Source organism: Syngnathus scovelli, chromosome 1 (genome assembly GCF_024217435.2).
Source record: "Syngnathus scovelli strain Florida chromosome 1, RoL_Ssco_1.2, whole genome shotgun sequence".
NCBI lineage: Eukaryota > Metazoa > Chordata > Actinopteri > Syngnathiformes > Syngnathidae > Syngnathus > Syngnathus scovelli.
Window position 1 is genome coordinate 27,433,134 of NC_090847.1, and position 24,360 is coordinate 27,457,493.

At 45.8% G+C, this 24,360-nt stretch overlaps 1 protein-coding gene across 4 annotated transcripts in view; it reads right to left on the reverse strand.

Moving 5' to 3' along the window:
• Positions 1–24,360, reverse strand: part of LOC125976261 (tudor domain-containing protein 5-like) — a 125,743-nt gene that overhangs the window by 96,438 nt on the left and 4,945 nt on the right. Inside the window, exon 1 of one of the 4 annotated variants that reach the window (XM_049732336.2) lies at positions 7,615–7,636. The exons of 2 other annotated variants lie outside the window; for them this stretch is intronic. In XM_049732336.2, coding sequence (XP_049588293.1) covers positions 7,615–7,621 — 7 coding nt within the window. In that variant the 5' untranslated portion in view covers positions 7,622–7,636. Of the gene's footprint in view, positions 1–7,614; positions 7,637–24,360 lie in introns of those variants that run through there. One more of the 4 variants, XM_049732409.2, reaches the window with a different exon arrangement.

The following is a 24,360-nucleotide window of genomic DNA, read 5'->3' on the forward strand; positions in this document are numbered from 1 at the left end:
AATGCTGTGTGTGTGTGCGAGTGTGTGTGTTCCTCTTGCTGGCATGTCTGGCCCTAACTGGATGATTTATTTACAATTCTGACCGCGTGCTTCCCGGGTCCACGCTTGACTTTGAAGGGAGGGGATTACTTTCCCGAGCAAGGGCAGCAGGCAACAAGCCAGCGTGTGACTCGGCAAATCTCAAATCAGTCGTCCGGCGGATGATGCGCCAAAGCGCTATTTTCATCTTTGATTGTTTATCGCCGTAAATAAGCCAAAGTGAGAGGCCTGGAAACTTAATTAGAAGCTCAGATTGGCTATCAGCCGCTTTGGTTCTCTTGGACCGGTGTCATTATGGCGTCACGGCGTGTGAATAAGTACAGCTTTGCTCGCTAAAGCACGATGAACACATCCCGAATCAATGTCAATAAAGACGTCCGCCGAAAACCCCGGAGGCCTACGAAACACGCAGCCAATAAGCAAAATAAATTACCTTAAAAATAGAGAGGGGAGGGGAGGCGGGGAGCATTGGAGGAAAGTTTTCTTTTTTTTGTGGTCGCCATGAATAATAAAAGCCGGTCCAAGTGCGCAAGCGGAAGGTGACGGTAAGGACGCCCGTTCCTCGGTTTGATTCGGGCAGTTTAACGGATCACACACACACACACTCTGGCACGTTTCATTCCGGCGAGTACGCATCACACGTGTTTCGCATCAGCGGCAGAACATTTGGGCGAGCGCGCGGCGGGGAAGCTTGCAGGTTGACTTGCCATCTCGCTTCAAGTGCAGGTGGCCTGCTATTATTAGACACGACAAGAAAGCGCACACGAGATTTAGCACACGGGCACGCCGCAACTCCACGGGGAAATTGCATGGGAGGCGCAGATGAACGATTCATCGGATTGGAAGTCGCAATGGCCAAAATATTTTGAAAAAAAACAAAAATTCCACTTCGTTATGGTGAATTTGGATATTTGATTTATTTTCAGATGGTGTCTTAGAGTGCTTAAGAAGTGCAGTCAGGGAAATTGCACGGATTAACGATTAATCGAATTTGAATCTTCGTCGCAATTGCCAACTATTCGGAAAAAAACAACAACTTCCGCTTCATTTTGGTCGATGCGTTTGTTAATTTGGATATTTGATTTTTTTTCAGATACTGTCTCGATGAGATGAGTGCTTAAGAAGAACAGTCCAATATTGTAATTGGACTGTTCTCAATAAAAAATAAATGAAAATAATCTAATAAAATTATTGTTGCAATAAACAGATTTATTTGCATTTCAGATTAAAAAATTGTGAAAAAAAATCAGATTTTGCTTCTTCAATAAATGGATTATATTTGTTTAAAAATACGCGTGGGAAAAAAAATGCTAATTGAACTGCAGTCACGATACACAGAGGGGAAATAATTTAATTTATTTTTCAAAATAATTCCAACTAATTGGCTGTATTGAAACTCTTGGGGCATTCTCAACGAGAAATGTCAGCCATGCAGATGAGCTAAACGATGAGCGAGCTCTATTTTTTACGGTTTTCGAGTACACATAAATAAGTCATTTCATTTTCGGATGATTGAATTTAAAAGCTCCCTCTTGTAAGTACTTGCTTGTCATAACGCTAATCTCTTTACGTAGCCGCTGACAAATCCCATTCGGAATTTGTGGCTTTGTCTGTTTCGACGTAGTCAAACATCAACGTCCTTCAAAACCGCACGTGTTTTCAAAAGATGAAGGACCCCGTTTCGATTTTGTTTAAGGGAAGCGTGTGTGCGATTGAATTAAATTCCTTTTAGCTTGTCCACAGCCTGAAAAAGACTTAATGGCAAGCCAAAGTCCTCTTAAGAGACGACGGCATCAAATAGCGCCGGTGAGCCGAGTGGGAATATTTATCCGAGGCTTCCTTCTTCTTCTTCCAGAACTCCGCTTCTGCTCTGCTCTCTCTTGGAAGGCAATAAAACGCCAGCGAGCAGAGCAGCCCTCAATTTATCTCCAGAAGCAACAGGAGAGCGCCGATGAGAACGATACTTTGGCCCGGGATTTAAACGGTTCTATCGGTCCGCTCCCGCCGCCGACCCCTTTTGCATCTTCATTGACGACATCATTGACGGCGCCTCCGACAGTCGCGATTTGACATTCGTCTCGGGTCATCGGAACCGAGCGAGCTGCTGCTGCTGCTGCTGGCGGCTCGCAAAAGTGACGCTGCAAGTTGATTGCGCGGTCGTTGGCCGGGAATGTCGGCGGATATAAATCAAGGGAATGCCGTGTCAGCATGGAAGAACTTACTAGATTAAAACATACTTTTTAAACACAATGACTCAACACACGCAAGAATAGTTTGAGGAGAAAATGAATAGTGGAAACTTTCTTTTTTTTTTTCTGTCTATGTAGGAATGTTTAAACTTTAATCGATGACTTTTGAGGTCTGCAGATTGGCCTGTTTTATTATTATTATTATCATTATTATTATTATTATTATTATTATTATTATTATTATTATTATTGTTATTGCATTCCCTGATTACAAATTGGCATAATTGTATAAAATGATTGCAATTACTTTTTCTTTATATAAAATGAAGCATTAATTGAATTGTTTTTTTAAATAAATAAATAAATAAATAAATAAATAAATAAATAAAATTTTGCTTAGTCCAAAAATAATTTACAAAATTTGTGTTCCCCAAAAGATTAATGTCTTTTTTTTTTTTTAAATGATATCGATCATTGTGAACGATTAAACGATTTTTATTGTCTAAATGTCCCACTCGTTCACTACTGTACGCACATTAAAAAAAAAAAAAAGAGAGATCACTTTCTGCAATCGTCCAAAATATTTCCACTGTGTGTACGCTGGAAGGATTCAACTTTTAATGACTGACATGTGCCCTGGCTCGGGCCAGACATTTGGGCTTAGCGTTGAAGGAAGCTCGCCGGCATGAGCAGCCAGCTCAACGTGATGTGTTCTGGATTCCTTCCCACATTTTCACACCTGGAGGCACAGTTTGACTCTTCTCATGACATCACCGATCGACAGCGCGAAGCCTCCAGCTACCGCCGACGGAGTTGGCCCTTGAGTAGTTACGGCAACGGGCCGCAACAGGCTGACGGAAACAGCCAGAGGGGAAGCCTGATTCCCGGCCAAATACAACAAGAGCGCGCCGTTCGCCCCTACAGACGTTTCGTCACTAAACATTCGGTAGCCCGTCTCTCTCTCGTGTCTGAATAGGCGCAATCTCGTTAATCCCATCCGGAACGAGCGACGGTGACAAAAAAAACAACGAGGGACAACAATCGGCAACAGCCGGCGTCCAAGCCGGATCTTTGCTTACGTTGGCAAACGAGCGTCCGTCGGTGCGGGAATGAGCTAGGCTGCTTAACGCCATGTTGTCGTCATGAATCATTTCTGCCACGGATGGCGTCAAATTTTAAAGACATGCATTGATTTTCAGACTTCCTCGGCGATAGCGTCTTGACTGATGGCCGGGGAAAAAAAAAACGCGACCACACAAATAATAGCCCGGAAGCGCTCGGCACGATATATTGACATTTGAGATGTACGTCGACATGGCGTACAAGAATAGCCGGCGGCCATCCTTTTGTTGGAGGAAGCTGACGGGAACACGTTGGCATTTTTGACGTTTCTCCTCCCTTTCAGTCTGCTGCTAGCTTCTGTTTTTTTTTTTTCTTTTCTCTGCAGGTTTCAATTGATGCGAACTTTAACTCATTCAGTGCCATTGACGGGTATAGACGTCAAAGATATTAACTGGGTTGGCAGTGAATGAGTTAAGACGGCAGCGACAATTGCATTTTGTGTTCATGTTTCTAGTTGTATTGCATTTTGCTAATTTTGGTAAAAAATGATTGTAATTTAACTACAACAAAGGTAGGCAGTCAGTGATATAACGATATAGCTAATGGCTAACATTAGCATTCGCAATCCAAATCCCAAAAAAATCTTCAAAAAATGCTGATAAACTGTGGGGGGATAAAAAAAATTCTGCAAAAATCGTAGACTACCTTAAATCAAGTTGCCAATCATTGGTGAACATTGGAGTCTAGCCTGGCAGGAATTCACCGGAACGTACAAATTACCCAATCCGGGCCTACCAGCGAGAAGAAAAGAAGAAACTAGAGTTGGCAACAGATGGCTCACCATCTCTTGCTTTAGTTCATCGAGTCCAACCCTGGATTGATTAATGACAGAATTGGGAGGCGTCGCCCGAGTTTTTTTTCCCCGCGACGAACATACGGTGTCATCCGAGCTAACCGAGCCGTTTCCAGCAGCCGTCCTCGTCGGCCATTTTCTCCCCGTGATGAATCCGACGAGTCGCCGGCTGACACGTCGGATTTGCGGCGACGGGAAGAAAATGACATCTCTGCCAAACAAGCCCCTCTACCTCCTGCTTGTTGTCGTAGCAACAACGCAGCCACCCCATCATCACGTAAGTGGAGCTGCTCTTCCACCGTGAGGTTCTCCGCCTTTTTCTCTCTTATGAATTTCTGCTAGAAAGCGGCTGACATTTTTTTATTTTATTTTATTTTTAGTATTCACATGCATGGAGGAAGACAATCAAAGAGACTCAAGAACGAGAACAAACTGATGAAACACATCCATTGTGTTTAGGCCACCTAAAGAACATCACAAGTTGTGTTTGTGACACGTGTGTGTGTGTGCGTGTGTGTGTGTGTAATACAGCTCGTAAACCCATTAGCCCCAGGTTAAGTGATTTACAGCTTCAGCTTTAAGCCCCCCCGACCCCCCTTCACACACACACACACACACACACACACACCCTCGCTCTACGTATCTGTACCCCTTATCGGGAAGACTACACACACACACACGCACACACACACAGATACATATCCAAACTGAGATGCAACTTCCCAAACATACAATTACAGCATTCCTGTACTGTTGAGCCCGAAGGCTTCGGTAAGTCTTATCGGAAGTGTTAACGACTAAATCGTGTTGATGCGCACCATGGAATTAGAGACGGACTAATTGGGAGCGATGCGGATTCCGACTAGCGCCTGTCAATCATTCTTTGCACTCATGCCAGTCGTTCATTGATTAAGTAGCTAACCTTCGTTGACCAAAAAGCTTCTGATATCCAAATACGGTCAATTGGATTTTTATTTTTTTTCACTAATCGAAGCAATTGGCTTCTCTAAACGTTGTTTGGTGTTTTTACACTTTATTAAATAAATTCAAGTGTCGGAAAAGGCTTTAGAGAAAAATGCAAATCAGCGTTTTCTTCTTCTAATTGGCCTAAATTGGCCATTTTGGAAATGTGAGGATTCCGCCCCCACTTTTGCTCCAGACATTTTAAAACAATGAACTTTCTAAATTGACTATTTTGAAGCGCAACAAGAAATCCCCCCCCCTCCCCTCCCCATCCGCCTGAATCCTTTTCCATCATCCCAACGAGGAAACAATTCCGACTGACCTCACAAACGCTGGGCCAAAAATTCCCCTGAACCCACTCCGACCTCATCTTCCCAGAAGCGATGGGAGCCGCATCTTGCTACTTTTATCTTTACAATGAATAGCGTTGGTTCTGCGGCATCACCGCGCGTGTGGGCGTCGCCGCCATGAATATGCAGCGTCAGCTGTCACATCAGCTGCTCTTGTGAATCACCGCAAAAAGTTCTGCCAAGCCAGGACCGGTCTGACGCGCTATGTTGATTTCTTCGTGTTGGGCTCCGAATCACGATAAAAAAATGGAAGTCTGAATGGCCGCTTCCCCCCCCCCCCCCCACCCACCATATATAATAATTTTCTTAACGAATTTACATGATTCACGAAAATACTTTAGACGGAAAAAAACACGGAAATCCGCGGATCTGCGGAAAATTCTCACCCCTGAATAATACTTGGAGTTAGCTCCTCCCCCTAATATGAAACGTCTCCATCAAGATGTAGCACCTCAACAAACTTAATTTAGTTTTTAGTGCGAGATTTTTTTTTTTTTAGCAAATCAGTCCCACGAAAAATAGAGCGCCTCGTTGTGCGCACTCAGAGAAAGCATTCTTTTAATTTCTCACTTTTTTTTTTCACTCACTAGTGAGATTCATTGTATGTAAAATCCGATTTGTTTTCTTATTTTTATAACATGCCCAATTTCAGTTGCGGGGAAAGCAGCATTTGTCCGGCGGGATACACGATTGTGTTCAAATCAACGGCCATGCGTAAAAGTGAAAAATGAAAGCCGAGGTTCCCCCGGCGCCGGGTCACATATGGTGCGACATTCATCGCTCATTACATTTCGCACTCTGCTTTTTGCACTCATTTGGCCAACGCGGCGCACCTGCCAAGGTGCAATGCGCCTCCTTTCGTCTTCACACCTCCCCCTCGAGCGGCTGCGTCTCACCTCCGGCCCTCCGTCTCGCTCTCCTCCCCCTGTCACTCCATCTGTCTACCTGTCTCACCCCCCCGCCCTCGGCTCCCTCCGTCTCCCTCTCGTCCGCCCGGCGGAGGGAGAGCGAGCTGTTGCCACGGCGACCGCAGCCATTGTGTACCCGGTTGCCTGGTGACCAGTCGCCGTGGTGATGATGGAGAATTCTTAAGTGCTGCTCCCTCACTAACATATAAATCTTTTTTTTCTTCTTCCCTCTTTGTAACCGCCTCCCTCCCCTCCAAGAAAAACCACGGCGACCTTTAAAGGGGATTATTTATTCTGCCCCCCTTCCTCAAACTTCATCTCGCCATCTTTCGTCTTCCTCAGCCCACCCTCTCGCTCTTCACTTTGTATGTGACAGAGGTCAGATGCTCTTGTCACTTTAATGTTCTTCCAATAATGCACAGGTGTCAAACTCAACTCTCGTAACCACGCGCGAGGGGCCATCGTGGAACAAAACCAAATACGTGTTCCTCTCTATACGAAAGACAAGATAAAATATTGATGTTCCATTATGGCACTTTTGGGGATGTTTTTTGGGGTCTACAAGCCAAGACGATTTTTTCACACACCACAAGTGCTGCTTTAACCGCAAGCTTGTGTGCGTAAAGGGCAGATGACACGATTTCCGCATCCACGTCAGGATGTGGCGAGGTGTGTGTGATTGTGTGTGAGCACTGCTTGGCGTTGATTTGTATGCAAATAAGGGCCCACTGGCACAGCGGGTCCAGTGCCCTCATCAGAGTCCAGCTGGGGGGCGTTCTGTCACGTTTCGGCATGTGGCTGAACGGGCCCTAGAAAAGCATGTTGGTGTATGTGTTGACGGGATATTAGGTCACAAAGACAAAAAGTGTGTCAAAAATGTTCAATTGTACTGAAAGCATTCCAATCCAAATCACCGCTTCCCATTGAAATGAATGGAAACGCTACTAATCTGTTCCTCTTTGGCCGACAGAGGGCAGTAGAGAGTCAGATGCAAGATCATCAATAGATGCTGTTCAGTGTTAGCATTAAGCTAGCAGACTGAACGTTTAAGTATCTGTTTGAAACAAACGGCGTAATTCGTTTAGTTGGGCAGAGCTAACTGTTAAGTGAGTCGGAATCTTCCGAACGACTCATCACTGGCAGTTTTTCTTTTTCGTTCAATCTGGCAAATAGCGGCTCTTAGCGCGATGCCGACGACAACAAGACAGTTCGACATCCTTCCCGCAAACATCAGCCGTGCTTTTATTTACCAGTCATTCTCCCTGGTGTCCTCTCCTCTTATCCGCCTTCTCTTCTTTCCTCCCTCCTCCTCCCCCCCCACCTCGACATCCTCGACTCCCTTGGTATTCCGTTTGAGTCGCGACCCCATTCAGTTCACGTCCTCGTCACTAAATGACAAACTGGAGACATTTTAAAGGCCACGGAGCTGCGAGCACATTTATCGCTCAGCCCTTTTAGCGCTCATGCAACACATGTGCCGAAGTGTGTGTGTGTTGTGCAACGCTGAAGCAAGAGCGCCATTCTTCAGCTATCGTTGTACATCATTTTCATTTCTGTTTTCGCATGTCAAGATGATTTCACTCTTTCAGAGTCAAGAAGTGACCCGGTTCGGAGATATCTGGATAGGTGATCAATGACGAACGGATGACATCATGAACGGGTCGAGCGGGTCAGAGTGTGTTTGGATGCTGAGGTGTAGACGCTGACAATGTGGAGTAGTGAAGATGAAAACAAAATAAGCGTGGGATGGGTTTGGAAATGCGGAACAAATACAAGTCCGGCGAATTATCAAAATAAATCATATTCCCACATCTGGACTTTTCCCAAGCTGATGTGATGACATCAGACAGCGATCGGCTTTTACGGCGCCGTTCTCTTTTACGACACCCGAACCTCCCTCGTCCCGGGGCGGCCGCGTCGGGAACTGCAGACGTAGTAAAGCTGCTTTATTGTGTCACCGTCGCGCGTGTTTACGTAATTGCCAACGAGCTTGCTTTTAACTACCGGTCCAAACTCGAATTTGATGAGGACAAAAGTGTAAATGCGAGTCGTAAATCGACTTTAGAGCGCCTCGTTGTGCATCGCGAGTGTGCGTGCAACATCTTTCTGTGGCTGTAACTTTTTTTTTAAAATTTAAATCATGTACCTTGACTCAAAGTTTTGTCAACACTGTTTTGTTTTCCCTAAGCCGAGGCGTACATCTTGTTGTCTGCTCTCCCGTTGCGTCAGTCATCTCATTTGCAATCCGCCAACTCAGCACGGAGCGCCCCGCTGCGAGCCCGCCGTCGACAGCCGGCCGGCGATGTACTTGTGTGAGATTTGTAGGTGTCGCGTACATGCCCGATGCAGCGATTTTTTTTTTTTTATCTCTCGATCATCTTGCCACGTTGTCTCTTTGGAGACTTTATAATACGACTATCTCTCCTTGACTTAATTCCTAACCCTTTTCTCTGCGGGCTTAGCTGGAACGATGTAGCTCAGAGGCAGCCGGCTCGGCTCGCCTTTCCAAACTATGTAAAGCACTGAATATGTATTAGCCTTTGACACAATGTTGGATTTTTGTGGAATTACACAATATATATACAGAGTAAACATTTATAGCTGGCTGGAGAACGAGCCAAGGAAGAACTCGTGATGTCTATTCGAGAAGCTGGCTGCTCTCTAACAAACATTTCGACAGACAGCCTTTATAAATATTTTTTTTTGTTTGGCTATTTATTGACTTAGCTAAAATTGTTGGTATTTGCCAGTTAAAGTGTTGTGTTTACAGATTAAAAAAAAATGCGGCTAATTTAGTTAGCCACAAAATAGAACGACATACGACATTTGCGACAGCAGCTACTCGGTATCTTGAGTTAAAGCAACGTCACAAATACTACAAATTATATAAATATTATGATATTGTTTTATTATTTATTTGTATTTATTATTATTATTATTATTTATTATTAATTACAACATATATTATTATATAAAATTCAAAGACGAATTTGAGGATGCGAGTGTGTAATTTGGGTTTATTTTGAGGGGCGTGGATCTCAACGGGGGATCCATATATTTGGGAGTTAATGACTCAACGCTGCAAAATGTTGCAATTGCTGTTTACGTGGGAAGCAATTAAAAACGTCAGGAAGACCACGACCACTCCACGATAAATATAAACTGAAGGTTTGTACAACCTGGGAGCGCCGCTTCCTGTTTGGCTCAGTGAAAGTTAATTATGAGGTTGCAACGGTGTCTCATTTAGACGCCGGAACGTCGTCGCAGTTTGGTTTACGCGGGCTCGTCTCGTCGCTGCTTTTATTGGCAGAAACGACTCATTATTCTTTTTTCCTCTGTAATAGCTAGCAGGATGACCTTCTTTCTGACGACCTCCTTCTCGCCTTTTCATCATAATGCGACAGACGCTGTCTGCATTTACGTGCTGACACACACACGCGCGCCAGGAGAAGAAGAGCGTCCAGCCACTAGAGGGAAATAATGAGCTGCTATGCAAGAGGAGGATGTTGATTTTTTTTTTTTTTTCCTTTTATTCCACCTTTGCTCTCCAAGCGGTGTTTGCTTGTGAGAAGGCGATGTTTGAAATGTATGTAGGCCCGGTTGTGACCCGGTTGTGACCCGTCTGGGCCAACATCATCAATGACATACTCTGAAGCTCTTGTGCAAAGAAAAGGGGAAGCTAGACTAGGTGCAAAGCGAAAAGCAAATGAAAAGGGGAAGGTGGACTAGGTGCAAAGGGGAAAGCAAATGACCATATTTGGTCACTTTTCACTTCACTGTGATTGCACGCACACGTTCCAATACTTTTGGCGTATCATGTTCCAACACAAAGAGAAATTTCATGTTCATACATTTTGTATTTAAAACAATATATCTGCCTTAACGTCCGCCATCTCAATGCTAATGCTAACGCATAACAGGGAACTCCATTGACGGGCTATGTGGCGGAAATTTGAAGGCAAACGGTGCAGCAACACAAGTAGACAGACAATATTGCAATCTTTACAAACGTAACTTTTAGCCTCTGTGAAAAACAATTACTTTTACTCCAAAATACTAACGCACTTACAGAAGCTGAGGGAAATAAATTAATCATGAAAATTGTACGCTGTAGTAAAAAGCATTAAAAAAAAAAAAAATTAAAAATGACAGATTATGTGCTAAACTGAAAGGGTTGTAAAAGGCCTGAGGGTTAATTGTGCCTACTTGACAACAGCACTGAGTGCATGTTGCGTGAGCAGGAGTGCGAATGCTCTTATAAAAATACAAAAATGCAAATGGACGCCACATCTGCACTGTGTAGTTTGCAGCCCATCCACAAGTCACTTTTCATGCGCACGCACTCACAAACAAGCACATGGAGCATCAAGCCGGCATGCTGTTGCTAATGGCGCTAATTAACGGGCCCGTGTCTGCTAATTGGAGCCGCTTATGCTCCAGCTCTTCCCGCGCCGCTCCCTCGGACCCCTCCGCCCGTTTTGCGCTCATGTTCAACTTGAAGGCTTTTAGGACTCGTTCACATTTGCATCCTGATTGCACGTGACTCGCCAGCTCAGTGGCCTAGTAGTAGAGTGTCCGCCCTGAGACTGGAAGGTTGTGGGTTCAAACCCCGGCCGGGTCATACCAAAGACTATAAAAATGGGACCCATTGCCTCCCTGCTTGGCACTCAGCATTAAGGGTTGGAATTGGGGGGTTAGATCACCAAATGATTCCCGAGCGCGGCACCGCTGCTGCTCACTGCTCCCCTCTCCCCCAGGGGATGGATTAAAATCACATGGGGATGGGTTAAATGCAGAGGACAAATTTCACCACACCCAGATGTGTGTGTGACGATGATCATTGGGACTTTGACTTTTAACTTTTAACACAATCTCCAGCCCGGGGAGTAACAGGACCACACAGCAGTTGGAACGGCGCCGCCTGCGGTCGTACGGATTCGTTACTCAACTGCGCACTTTTCGATTTGTTTCGAGTTGTTTGATGAGGTCACCGGTGTGTCAAACGTAAAGTCCGAGGGCCACATTTGGCCCTCCATTGGATGAGGATTTGGCTCGTAGAAGCAAGGCTATGCTAATTTTCTTCAAGCTAGCTTAGTAGCTAGCTTACACACGTGTGTAGATAAAAGACTAGCAGCAAAATTTGAAAACAAAAGATATTTTTAGTTGCAGCTGTTCACTTAATTTTATTTTTTAAAATTCATTTTTAGTTTTTAGCAGTTTTTATTTCTTTGCAAATGCTTCGATTTATGTAGTGTATATCGTTCTTATGTGTTTTTTAAATGAGCATTTATTGCGTGCAAGATATGTAAATAAAGGCCATTAAGTAAATTAAGTAAAATTTTTTCCTTTAAGTATTGGTGGCTGGTATCGGCATCCTTCCCATTACCCGATAATTAGAATTTCTCTTTTGTCAATTTTACTTTAGCTATTTTGTTAGCTATCATTGAGAAGAAAACACGGCCATCAGTCACATCAGCTGTTCCTCTCACATATTAACGAACGACTGAAAACATGGCCGCATGCATGCCGACGGGTCCGCTAAGTACACCACGCTACATTATACATCACACTCTTGCAAAATGCATCCTCCATGAAGAAAGCCACACACAAGGAACGCTCATATTTTTTTGATGTCCACGCAAGCTCACGATTGAGATTTATGAAAGCGCGGCGAGAAGATTTATTAGACATGCCGGATCAGAACGCTTCGGATGGTCGCTAGAGGAAACGAAAGCTTTTTTTTTTTTTTTTTTTTTTTTGTTACTACTCACACACACTATTTACTAGCAGAAAGCAGTGAGATATGCAAGCAAGCACGCATGACATCACGCATCCATTTTAATGACTTTTTCTCTGTCAAACGTGTTGGCGGTGAAGAGGCCATTGTTACATAATAGATACTAAACGCCTCGCATCTCTGGTAAGACAAAAATACTGATATTAATTATTAAGTTAACAATCCTCAATGGGATTTCAAGCCTAATAAAAATAGAATACCCGATGCAAATGTAGCCGGAGCGCTCCATGAACCGTGAACTTCGTTTCGCCAATTCATCAGTAAATCAATTCAGTGTATCTTGTTTTAATTTTCGGCAAAGGGGACTTTGCGCTATTTGCATACCGCAGCGAAAAAGCCCATTAATCCTCCTATAAAAGAACTTTAAATACAGCATTAAAGCGGGAGGGATTTCATTTGTGGCCGTTTGTGATTCCGATGGCCGAAAGGACAGATGAAGCAGAAAAAAAAAAAAAAAAAAACATGTCGACCGTAACAAATAAGGATATATTGTTTTACGCTGGCGTGTGGTTGTGATGAAAAAAGATGACTAACATGACCGAGAGTGGCGGGGGGGGTAACATGCGATGGGGGGGATGACGCATGACAACACACACAATGGAGAGTAATAATGTGAGAGGGGATCAACACACACACATATACACACACGTGTTTTTCGGTCCCCGGTGTTAGCTTGACTTATGGAAACCTAAAGGTGGCTCAACGCTGCAATATTGTCGGAAAATGTCAAGGCTTAGATGTGAAACCCCGATGGGACAAAACACACACTCAACAAATACGCATTAATAAAAAAAAAAAAAGTTGATGCTTGTTTTTGGAATACTCTGCAAGTAAACGGCGCTTTACAAACACGTCTGCTTGTTTTCTTAATTAAACTCTTGTTTACGCCTCACCAGGAAGTAAATTCGGCAGCGAGCGTTCAATCTACCCAAGGTGGTTTTTGTCTGATGCTATTCAAGCATCTAATGGTCTGTCTCCAAGTAGCCGTAAAGCCTTGCGTTCCGCTGTAATTTCCTGTTCAGATTATGCGCTGCCATCGGGTTCGGCGAGGTGCCGCGTTATTCGGCACCTTTCGGGAACGTGAAGGTCATGCTTTTCACCTCAGCAGATTGCCGGAGGGTTTAGTTTTTGCATGTGTTTAATTTTTGATATCAGTTCTCTTTTTTTGTTATAACACTGCAATCTTGATGCTAGTTTTATTAGCCCATTGTTACAGCTTAGCATTGTGTGTTAGCATTAAGCTAGCAGACTGAAATTACGTTCACTTTTGAATATTTAAATACATTTCCAACTCGGTTCTACTTTGACTTAAGTCAGAGTTGAGTCACTCCGACTTTTCGTACTCAGAGACAGTTTCGATACTTTTGCCCCCACGGCCAACTGGAACTAGCCGATGCTAATCAAGATTGACCTGCGTGGCCTTTGAAAGCAGACAATGCAAAAACAACACAAACGAGCAGCAACACACGTGTACTTGCCGAAGAGTCGCTGTGTTTTTTTAACACTAATTAGACAGAAGTGGTCTGTCGCCGGATAAACGCTCCCATGTGGCGCCCTTAGTTGGACTTTTATTGCGGCGCAACACCCACACAGTCAGTCAAAATACAGCAGTGTGGTGCGTGTGTGCCACAAAATATGCACATGTGGACAGCCTGCACACGCTCCAAAGTGCTAATTAGGAGTTCTAAAAAGGAAAGGGAAGGAGGAAAAAAAATTTTGTCCCATCTGCTTAACACTAGTCGTTGCTACCGTCGTCTTGCTAGCTGCCAACTCGCATATTCTGGCCGTGCGTGGCACCGCTTTGCTTATTTGTGTGTGTGTGACAAGGCCAAAAAAAAAAAAAAAAAACTGGCAATGACGTTCATTTGACCAAATGGGTCCAAGATGCATATGTGTTGTTCATTAGAGGCAGCCATATTTGTTTAGGCTAAGGCTAAGGCACAAGGGGATGATCGGCCATATTAAGCGAGGACCCCTTTTGGCTCTGGGCTTAACCCTCGCCCTTCCTCATATTCTCCACTTTCCTCCCCTCTGACCCGAGCCAAAGGAGGGGGTCCTGGGTGTCAAGCAGCGTCTGCGAAAACACCGCCGGGCCAGATAAGTGAGAAGGGCGCGCTCTGCGGGACACCGTACGCCCAGATTGACATGACGAAAGTGTTTCAACACACCACCAAAAAAATAAATAAAAATAAAACACGCAAGTGCGCAGAGATCAAGGACTTGTTTTACCCGTAATAACAATACTTAGGAAAGGAAACAAAAAACGGAGAGAAAGGACAGGAGAAGAGAAAAAGAGAAAAGTTGAGAGGAAAGAAAAGCAAAGAAGAAAAAAAGGGAAGGAGGAAAGGCGAGGCGGAGTCTTAGAGTTAAGTTCAAGCCAAAGTCAATTGAACAACTAATGCGAATCGATTAGTTGCCTCTGCTTGGGCTCTTTGGGGAGCTGGTGACATTTTAAAGGCATGTTTTATTGTTGGCGAGGGGGCGGGGCCACTCGTCTGGCAACACAACACACTGACAGCTCGCTGACAGCTGGACGGGATACGCTGAATGGAAGAAATACCGCAAATGGGCCCGTGTGTGCGCCCGGGACCCCTTTGTGTGCCTGCCCAAGAGTGTGCGTCTTTGTGGATGTGCGTGTCATGCGTGTCAGACGACAGCGTGGGTCTGCCGCAGTGAGTGCGCATCATCGCCTGAGTTGTGTTGACGCACATAAATACGGCGAGTGGCTTGCGGGTGAATCGAGGCATTAACCAGTGAGTGTGTGTTAACACGTGATCACGTTTTATTGGCTAGTGTGTGTATGTGTGTTTGTGTGCAAGGGGGGCAGTGAGTGGTTGTCCACTTGGAGCTCTGCCAACCTGCAGGGCGGCGCCCTTCATAATTAAAAGCACTTTTCACAGGGAACATCTCGGTCAAGGACACGATCAAAATGGAGGCAGAGTTTGGAAAGGCTTCGGTGGCTAAAACCAACGAGGTTATTCGAGTTTATGAAATCCAATGAGATAAACTGAAATTGGGTAAAAAAAAAAAATTGACGGAATTTTGGTTTTTTTAAAAGAATGAAAAGTAACTAACACTACATCTTACAATAATCACAATAAAAAATGTCCGTCGTTTTCATCTTTGTTAATTAATATCATCAGCTTTCGGGGTTGATTTTATTTTAATTTGGTATTGCTGCGCGTACATACGGAATAAAGATGGTCAAATAGTTGGTTGAGAATTGTAGTTAAAAAAAATAATACTAAATCTGAAGAAAAAAAGTTAACTAAAATTTCCAAAAACTAAAACATGCTCTAAAAATGAACTCGAGTTGAATTTTCAAAACAAAAAAACTTGGTGGTGACTTTACTCTGTGCCAGATGTCACTCTTAAACCCATGGCGGAGAATGACCCCCCCTCCCCACACACACAAAACCGAATCAATAACTGAACGGGGACCTCGGCAGACCCGGCGTCTCCATTTTCCACGCTACATGTAATCCCGAGGGAGAAGCCATCCAAAAGCAGCAGACGGCCCACCGCCGCCAAAGCCTGGCTTGCTCGCCAGCGGGCCGACCCAAAAGGCCCTCGAGCCCAAGTGGCCGGCCAAGCGAGTCCACTGGGCCAATCACGCTTTTATTGGAAAGTCTAAAGAGTGGCGAGGGAAATTAATGTCTGCATATTAAAAAACAAACAAACTAGCGTAGTTAGCACATCATTTCTCCGCTAAGTGTCCTCTTGGCGCTATCATAACTTATTGACTCGAAACTGCGCACGCAATCTATCACTGTAAACAACGTTCAGCACTAATATCGGTCATATCTTATCCCGCCGATCCAAGAGGACCACCTTAAGGTCCGTTAATTGCGTTGGAGCTCCCTGAAGTCAGGAAATGGCGAGTAAAACTCCCGGGAGCCGACGGATGCAAACGCTGAACGTGCGTGTGGTGTGTTCCAGGAGAACAGGCAACAGTTGAACTGCTGTAAAGTTGAGAAACGAAACGTGAGAATCGTTTGCGAGTAGCAACGAGTGAGACTCGACCTAACCCGTCGAGGTCATTGCGCAACTGCACCTCCATAAATCGCGCGGCTAGCGCTAAAGCTCCAGAGGCTAACAAAACACTCAACACGTCGGCGCAGTAAAGGCACGGCGTTGTCGCGCCCGCTGCAGACGAAACGTACATTTTCCCCCCGCCGCAAATGGCAGTTAAAGGATTCCGGAGTGCATGCGTACCAATTAGCAACCCTCGGAATGCGGCGTTTTATGGAAAGAATCTAAATGCTTAATGCGTCACCGTTCAAAACATCAACAAAAGCTCTCCAAGGCAAATAAATCCTCATTGTGCAGACACCCCCCCCCCCCCCCCTTCCCCTTCCAGTGTGTGTCGGAGTGAGAAATTAATTTTTTTTTTCCTGATGACAACACCTCTCCTTCCGCCCCTTTCCTTAATTTATGAACTCCTAATTAATGCTGGGAGTAGGGAAATTAACAGCGGTGCAGTCAGGCTGCTGCTCACACAAGATGATCAGCACCGAAAAGCGAAGGGGGAGGGGGGTGGGGGGACACGCCTTCCCCGACATTCCCAGACACTCACTGAGGAGGAAAGGAAAAGATAAGTGAGGAAATAAGTGTCCATCAACGGCGTCGGTTACACATCAGTTCCAACTGGATGGATGAATAAGCACAGCACAGGTGGGAAAGGGGGCGTGGCTTGTGTGGAAAGGTGTGGGAAAATTAATTCCCTGATATGAATCCAGTCAGAAATCGGAGAAATCGGTCCTGGTTGCGATTTGATTTGTTCGACTCGGCTAGCTCCAGCGGAAAAATGCTGAGTGCGTCGTGGGCCGAGTCGCTGGCCTTGTGAGGAAAAATGCGATTGTCCCAATTCAAGTTGCATCGCCCGGTGTCATTGATTTTAAAGGCCCTGGGAAGATTATAAGACTGACATGGCAACACACAAAGGCAGGAATCTGATTGGACATAAACATTGGACCAGTGGAGCCATGGAAGTCCCCAATTAGCAACGATTACAACCGTCTGAAAGCCAAGCCATACCTTCTCCTCGCTGCAATCCTTCCCACACCCACGCTCGCTCGCCAAGCACCATGTCTACCCAGACAGTCCATCAGTAAGTCAATTACACCAACCCGAGTCGGCGTGGGCGGACATAAAGCCCGGCGACGTGACCCGCCGCTGCACCTCGTTAAGAGAGGTTAACTGGCACGTGGCGGTGACCGACGACTGCGTGGGATGGCAGTGCGGAGGGGCGGGGCCTTGGTCTGAGTGACAGCGCTGTGCGTGAGGTCACGAGGAAGGCTTCCTGGAGTGCGTAGGTGGACGGGCGCCACGTGGAAGGCGCTTCCATTTTGTTTGGGCGAGCTCTGGGCCAATGATGGCCTTCATTTATGACATCGAGTACGAGTGGAAGCTACCGATACCGAAAAAAAGAAATTAATAATAATCTGACATCCAAGTCCTCCTCGGCAGTAGTTGGCGCTATACTGCAGCAGATTGAAAACATCTGTGAAAATGTTTTTGTCACGACATTTTATAAATCCTTAAAATATATTTTTTTAAAGCCACTACCCTGGATAGCCAGTGGCTGCACCCTCCTGCACTTACATCCTCGATGGAGTTCAGGAGGCGGCGGGTGGTCGCGCGACGACGTCTCTAATTAGCGGAGCGCGCCGGAACATTTCTGGATGATAAAACGCCGGCGGCTCTGTCGGCGCGGGGCGTCAAAGTGCCCTTGAGCACAGCGGTTAACCTAATATTCGGACAGTGGGAGGTCGCTCTCACAATGGGTGGTGACATCATCGTGCGTGTGTGGGTGAGCTTTAAGCCAATTAAGGTTTTCAATGTAAAAGGCTAAATGGATCATCTATTGAGCGCTAGATGATGGACATCCGTCCACCTGCTCATGTTTACACTCCATGAACTGAATGGATCATAAAGAACAGGAAGTTATAGTTCATCATCTTGTGTACCAGATGGACTCAAAATATCGTATTCAGCTCCCCCCGAAACCGGCAGACGTCCTACATAGCCAGACTGGACTTGTCTCTATGATTGACGTCCTGGCCTAAATGAGCTGCGCCGCAGTTTGTCGCATTAGTGTGAGTGCGGCAGACAGTGTGTGTCTTTGTGTGTGTTGGGAGTCGGGGGTTGGTGGGTGGGAGGGGGGGAGCTGTAGAAGGGGGCCACCAAAGTCATTTATTGATCGACAGGGCCCCTTCAGGCTACTAATCAAATGAGGCTGACGCTAAGGGGACACAAGAGGCAGTTGGAAGTTCTTCAACTTTCCAACACGCACACAAGCACAGTGGGCCAATCTGTTGTCCGAATGCGTGTGCGCCATCCATTAGCTCTCACCGACTCGATGTCCAGCCTCGCAGATGGACACCCCCCCTCCCCTGAAAACCCAGAAGGAGAGGCCCTCTGTGGGCCTGGGTTCCCCAAGAGGACGGGTGTCTGGACAGAAAGTGATCGATGCTTGAAATACACACTCGACAGGGCCTCCTCAATGCTCCGGTGACTGCATTAGATTGCGGTGGAGGTGTCCCTAATGAAGTGGCCGTCAAGTCGCTCGTGGGACTCTGACAAGAATAAACAACGAAAATCCAGGACACTCACTAAAGGCATGCAACAAATGTCGTGATGGAACAGGTTTGCATTTCCATCTGAGGGAGTGAGGTCACTTAGGTGTCGTGTGATGTTTTCGGCACGTCGATGATGTCATTACCAATCCACATCAACAACAATGGAGGAAGGAAAAAACATTTGCGGGAAATACTGTCAATGTTTCGAGTGCGTCGGCTAAAAACAACTGTGCTGTCGACATCTAGCTCCAAAAAAAAAGTAACGTAGCATTCAAGCTTAGAAAGAAAGTTTGCAATTATTATCTTCATAACTAAGTTTTGCGAGTTGACTTTTAAGTCAACCGCCCGACCCTGAAACACCTTCTGTCATCCCCACCGAATTGTCCCATGAAGAATCCAGATTTCAAATCCTCTCCAAAAATGATTCAAATTACAATAATAAAAGAGGAAAAAAAAATAAAATTGCGCTGGCCGCCTGGCCAACAATGCGGCCCAATTACGTCTCCCACGCATTCATCAAAGGTTACACAACCCCAACCAATAGACTGCTGATTCCATACGTCCGCTGAAGAATAGGCAATCACCGTCTAATCAGAACTTGATGGAAGCCACACAGTAGAGGACAGCTGTAATCACATTATATATTATTGATCAGCTCAAGTGTGCACTGAAAGCTTTGATAGCTCCACTGGGAGCCGGCATGCCCGAGCCACGGCCAAGGTCACACCCCGCCGCTGACATCGTAAGAAAACTTCGCCGGGAAATGGCGGAGAGTATCTGCACTGCCAGAGATATTGACGTCTTAATACAATAAAAAAAACAAACATTATTATCCCAATCGTTATAATTATCTCCAGCCCGGAGGCGCAAACTGAATTATTCACGTAGCGCTTAATTAAATCGCTAGACTCGGTGTTTTGTATGTGTGTGCGCGTGTCAACGCGGGCCATTGTCTTTTGAACGGCGCTCGATATTTCATATACGGTATCGAGAACGGGCTTGGAAAGAACACGAGGGCAACTCTTCGAGGAAAATGCTCATATTTTGGAAGGCGGGGGTGGTTAGAGTTTCAAGCTCGCGATTGGGCGGTGTCGGGCTATTTCTCGTACTGCAAGCGTGTGTGTGTGCTAGCTGACTGCTAATCCATTTTAGCCATCACTTGTGTCCACCCAAAACTGTTTTCTAAAGCTTTGACCCATATTAAAATGAGAAAAAAAAAAGATAATGGGAAAATGGGTCACTTGCAGGGATAGAGGAAGTGGGTCTTCAACAGTGGGCCCTTGACCCCTTTGAGGGCCGTTCGCTAGCACACAGAGACAGCCAACAAATTATCAACAACACCAAAAAAAGTCATTTAATTATGCTCTACATAAAATATGCATTTCATAAACGACAAATACGACATCCCAATATGATTTGTAGTTAGGGTTAGGGTTAGGGTTAGGGTTAGGCACATGGTCACCATGGAAACCGAGACTTCCACATCAGTTAAGTGCAAATAACGCCTGCACTTGCGGCCCACAACAAGGCGCTCTAAAGCGGCCATGCCCTCTGCCCCCACATGGTCTCCCAAGTGTGATGGTGACCAGGATCTGGAGAATTTTGCCAGCCCTTGTCCGGCTTCTATTCAACTCCTGTCAGTGAAAGCGTGAACCTTGTACTATACACTTCCTTTCCGCTCTTTTCTACACAATGGCGACACGAAAAGACATACAGTACATTCAAAGCGGGATTAGCGCCAAGCGGGCCCCAAACGGGAACGGAACACCCCCCCCCCCAGTACGTATATCAAAAGTCTGGAAAGCCGCATGCGCTCACACACGGCAACGGGCCATTAGCAATTAGCGCTGCTCTTATAGCCGCGGGGCAAGAGGAAACGAGACGTGTCGTAGGAGGATTCCGTCAAAGTTCTCGGAGTGAGGTAACTACGCTAGCGACAAACTTGCTGTCTAATTGTCACGGCTAATCAACTTCCAATTCTGGCAAATGAACAGAAATGCTTTTCTAATGGAAAATAAGTGGCTGCTTACGAGCCGAAAAGCGGAGGCCGCGACACGCCGCGCCTGCGTTTGGAGGCGCTATTTTAATTTAAGGCCTTTGTGGAGCACATCAACTTCCATCAGTCTTCTCTGCGGTGGCTACTTAAGAACCGGCGCGGAAATATGCTAATGGAAATACAACTCATCTGTCAGACAAACCTGCTTTGCATGTTACTTACGCGTCAGCCGAAGCCTTTTAAGACGCAATAATAGCCCGAGCGCCGCGTTGCCGTTTTGTCTGAAGCACCTGCGCAATCTAATGACATCCGACGTTAGCGGCGGATCACAAAAATAAAAAAGTCCATATTTATTATTGTGCTCGCAAATTCTAACACAGTTATCTTATTTCGTGACGGAAACGGCAACGGCGCTAATAAAAACACTTTACAGACAGTATGTAGTTAGCGCGGCTCTAAAAAATAAAAACGGCTTTTGCGCTCCGGGATATTTTTTTTTACTCCAATGGAGAAATAATCTGGGGAACATCTTAATTGTATTAAAGTTTGGACTTCATTTCCTCTCGTTCATTTGTTCCTTTTCAAAACTACCTCGGGTATTTCGTTTATTTCGATGTGGCGCCGGTATAATCAGATGCAGTCAAGACTGGCGAATATGTAAATGTGAACGGCGTCTTCCCCGATGATAGTCGCCTCTTTTGTGACATTAGCATGACGATGATTTACGGAATTAAGCGACATTTTCACCGGATATTGTTAAAGCGAGTATTAATGCGGCCGGACATGTAAAGCGATGGAACGGAGTGAGATTTTATATAAACTTTACGGCGCAAATTTTACAGGCTGTTTTGCAGACAGCTGGGGTCAAAGAGCAAATGCTGCTATGTAGGTTATCACCCCAAAAAAATGGGGGAAGAAAAGAAAATCAGGAATAATCTAAAACCTGAAAAAATATCCCCAAAAAAAAGGAAAGAATGTGAATATCCAGGAGTCGTACTTTAAGTTGTAATACCACCAATCACCTCCAGATGGCAGTCTTTGAAACTGGACTGTGTAAAGAAGAATTTGTTTCGTATGAATGAGCTTTCAAATCAAGCTTGCTAAGCGACGTCGTTTCAACTTTGTCTTGCTCGCATGACACGTTCTGCTTTTCTCCTTCCATTTCCAAGCACACCTCAAAATTCAAAGCCCCCTAAACCGACTCACCAGCTGCACACTTTTTACAGTCCTACGTTAGAAGCGAGTACCCCCCCCCCCATTCAACGCCACCCGCGGTGGCGGCCCTGATGTCTTTGTTCCCCTTCTGTCCCTCATCTGTTCCACATTCAGGACAGTAGTCAGCTCGCTTCCATGACTATTGGCTTTATTTACCGTAGCCGGGCCGGAGAGGACGGCGGGTTGAAAAGGAGGCAGTGGAAAGACAAGCCCGGGGCTGAAAGGCAAACATGTTCTTCACTGTCCACCCCCCCTCCACCCCCAAAACCACATCTGTGCCAGGTCCCGACTCAAAATGTACCATGAAGACGCATTCTTCTCTTCTTCTATTCTAACTTTGGTGTACCGGCCCCCCATTCAACCCCGACCTCTTCACGTACCCCCTCCACCAAACCCAAGCACCCTCCCTCTGAGTTTCTCTGTGGCAGATGGGCCCTGTGTATGACAGCGGGGTCACGGGGTCACATCCACATGGGGTAGGGCTCGGGTTTTGTGTATCAATCAGAGAGCGAGTGTGTATGTGTGTGTAATTTGACCTTTGGTGAGCATGTGTATTGCATGTTCTCCTGACGTCACTGCATCAATGTCAGTAACAGAATTGCGCATCTGTTTGAGTGAGTGTGTGTGTGTGTGTGTGTGTGTGTGTGTGTGTGTGTGTGTGTGTGCGTGCGTGCGTGCGTGCGTGCGTGCGTGTGTGTGTGTGTATAGAAAAGCCCACCTACCAGAATGTAAAGGTACAGAATAAATACGGAATAGTTTGTAAATTAAGCAGGTTCTTCCAGGCACACACACACACACACACGCACACACACACACACACACACACACACACGCACACACACACACATACACACAAATGCAGACACACTGTCTGTGTGGGGCAGTCACGCATGTTTTGATGTCTGTAGGCTCAACAAGGAGTGTATGTGTGTGTGTTGGTGGGTGTTTGTGTGTGTGTGTGTGTGTGTGTGTAAGACGCAAGCCCGGGGCCATGCTCATCAGCAGCGACTGCAAATTTACATAATGAAATTCCCTCTACCGTGCCCGCAGAGAGGACAAACTAAAGCAAATGCCTAAAAGAAAGCCTTGAAATTCTCCCGCTCACACACACAAACTCACACACACCCGTACACGTTCAAATTGCAGGTGCACCTCCAGCGCCGCCATCTTTAACTTTGAGAAAACGGCTCGCTATGACATCACACGCGTCTCCGGGGGGCGGGAGTATTAGCGTTCCCCGATGGCGACGCTTGTAAACAAACTCCTGCATGTCTTCTAATTGACCAAGGGAGAGAAATTGCAAAAGCAGGGGAAATGGTGTGTGTGTGTGTGTGTGTGTGTGTGTGTCTGTGTGTGGCACAGCGCTATCAGTGCATCTGACAGACGAAATGATGAAGGCGAGCGGAGGGACCTTCAAGACAGGAAATAACCCATCATCGTCTCGTCCCTCCTCGTCTTCGATGTAACGCAATGTGCCGCACACACTCATGGTGGAGGGAGGGGGGGGGGGGGGCAGCGGTGTGTGTGTGTGTGTGAGGGGGGGGAGGGGGGGGGCATTGTGGGGGGGGACAGAGGGAGAAAATTGTAGAGGAAGAGCTCATGTCGTTTTTTGTCCAGAAAGGAGCCTGGCAGCTGTTGTGTGCAATGTTGATGATACCTAAAGTGTAGGTGAGTGTGTTTGTGCGTTTGTGTGTTTGTGTGTGCATAACGTGTGATCTCCAGCCTGCAGTGTGTGTGTGTGCGTGTGTGTGTGTGTGCATAAGTGCACTTGTTTGGATGTGCTCATGTTCATGCATTAACTATGTGCAAGCAGTGTACAGTGCGTTGTGTGTGTCTGTGTGTGTGCACGTTGTGGGTTCATGTGTGCACATTCAGGTGGCCGTGACTCCCCATAATCTTAGTCAGTGTGTCTTTTGAGGCACCTCTTTGCAAAAGCCGCTGTTACCAAACACTTTCAATAACTCGCACCCTTGAATCAATACGATTGTGCGTCTGTGTCGTGTTTGTGTGCGTTTTTGTGTTTTGTATACGTGTGTTTGCAGATACAAACCCTCTCAGACCGGCTTTTTTGAAACAGAGCGCAACAAACGTTGTTGTCAGTACACTGGTTCCTGATGTAAGTATATTGTGACCCGCACACACACACACACACACACACACAAGACCTCACAGGCCAACAAAAGACACACCGATACAAACTTGAAAACATGCAAGCACTCGCGCACACACAGACACACACGAACTCATCAACTTAATGAGAACGGTGTGAATGTAAAGCCGGAGTGATGTCACTGGTACAGTGTATAAGGACACAAGGCCCCTTTTGGTGCACACACATTCACGTATACACACACACACAGACACACTAATACTGGGTTTTGTGTTCGGTTTCCTTTGGCAACGGAAG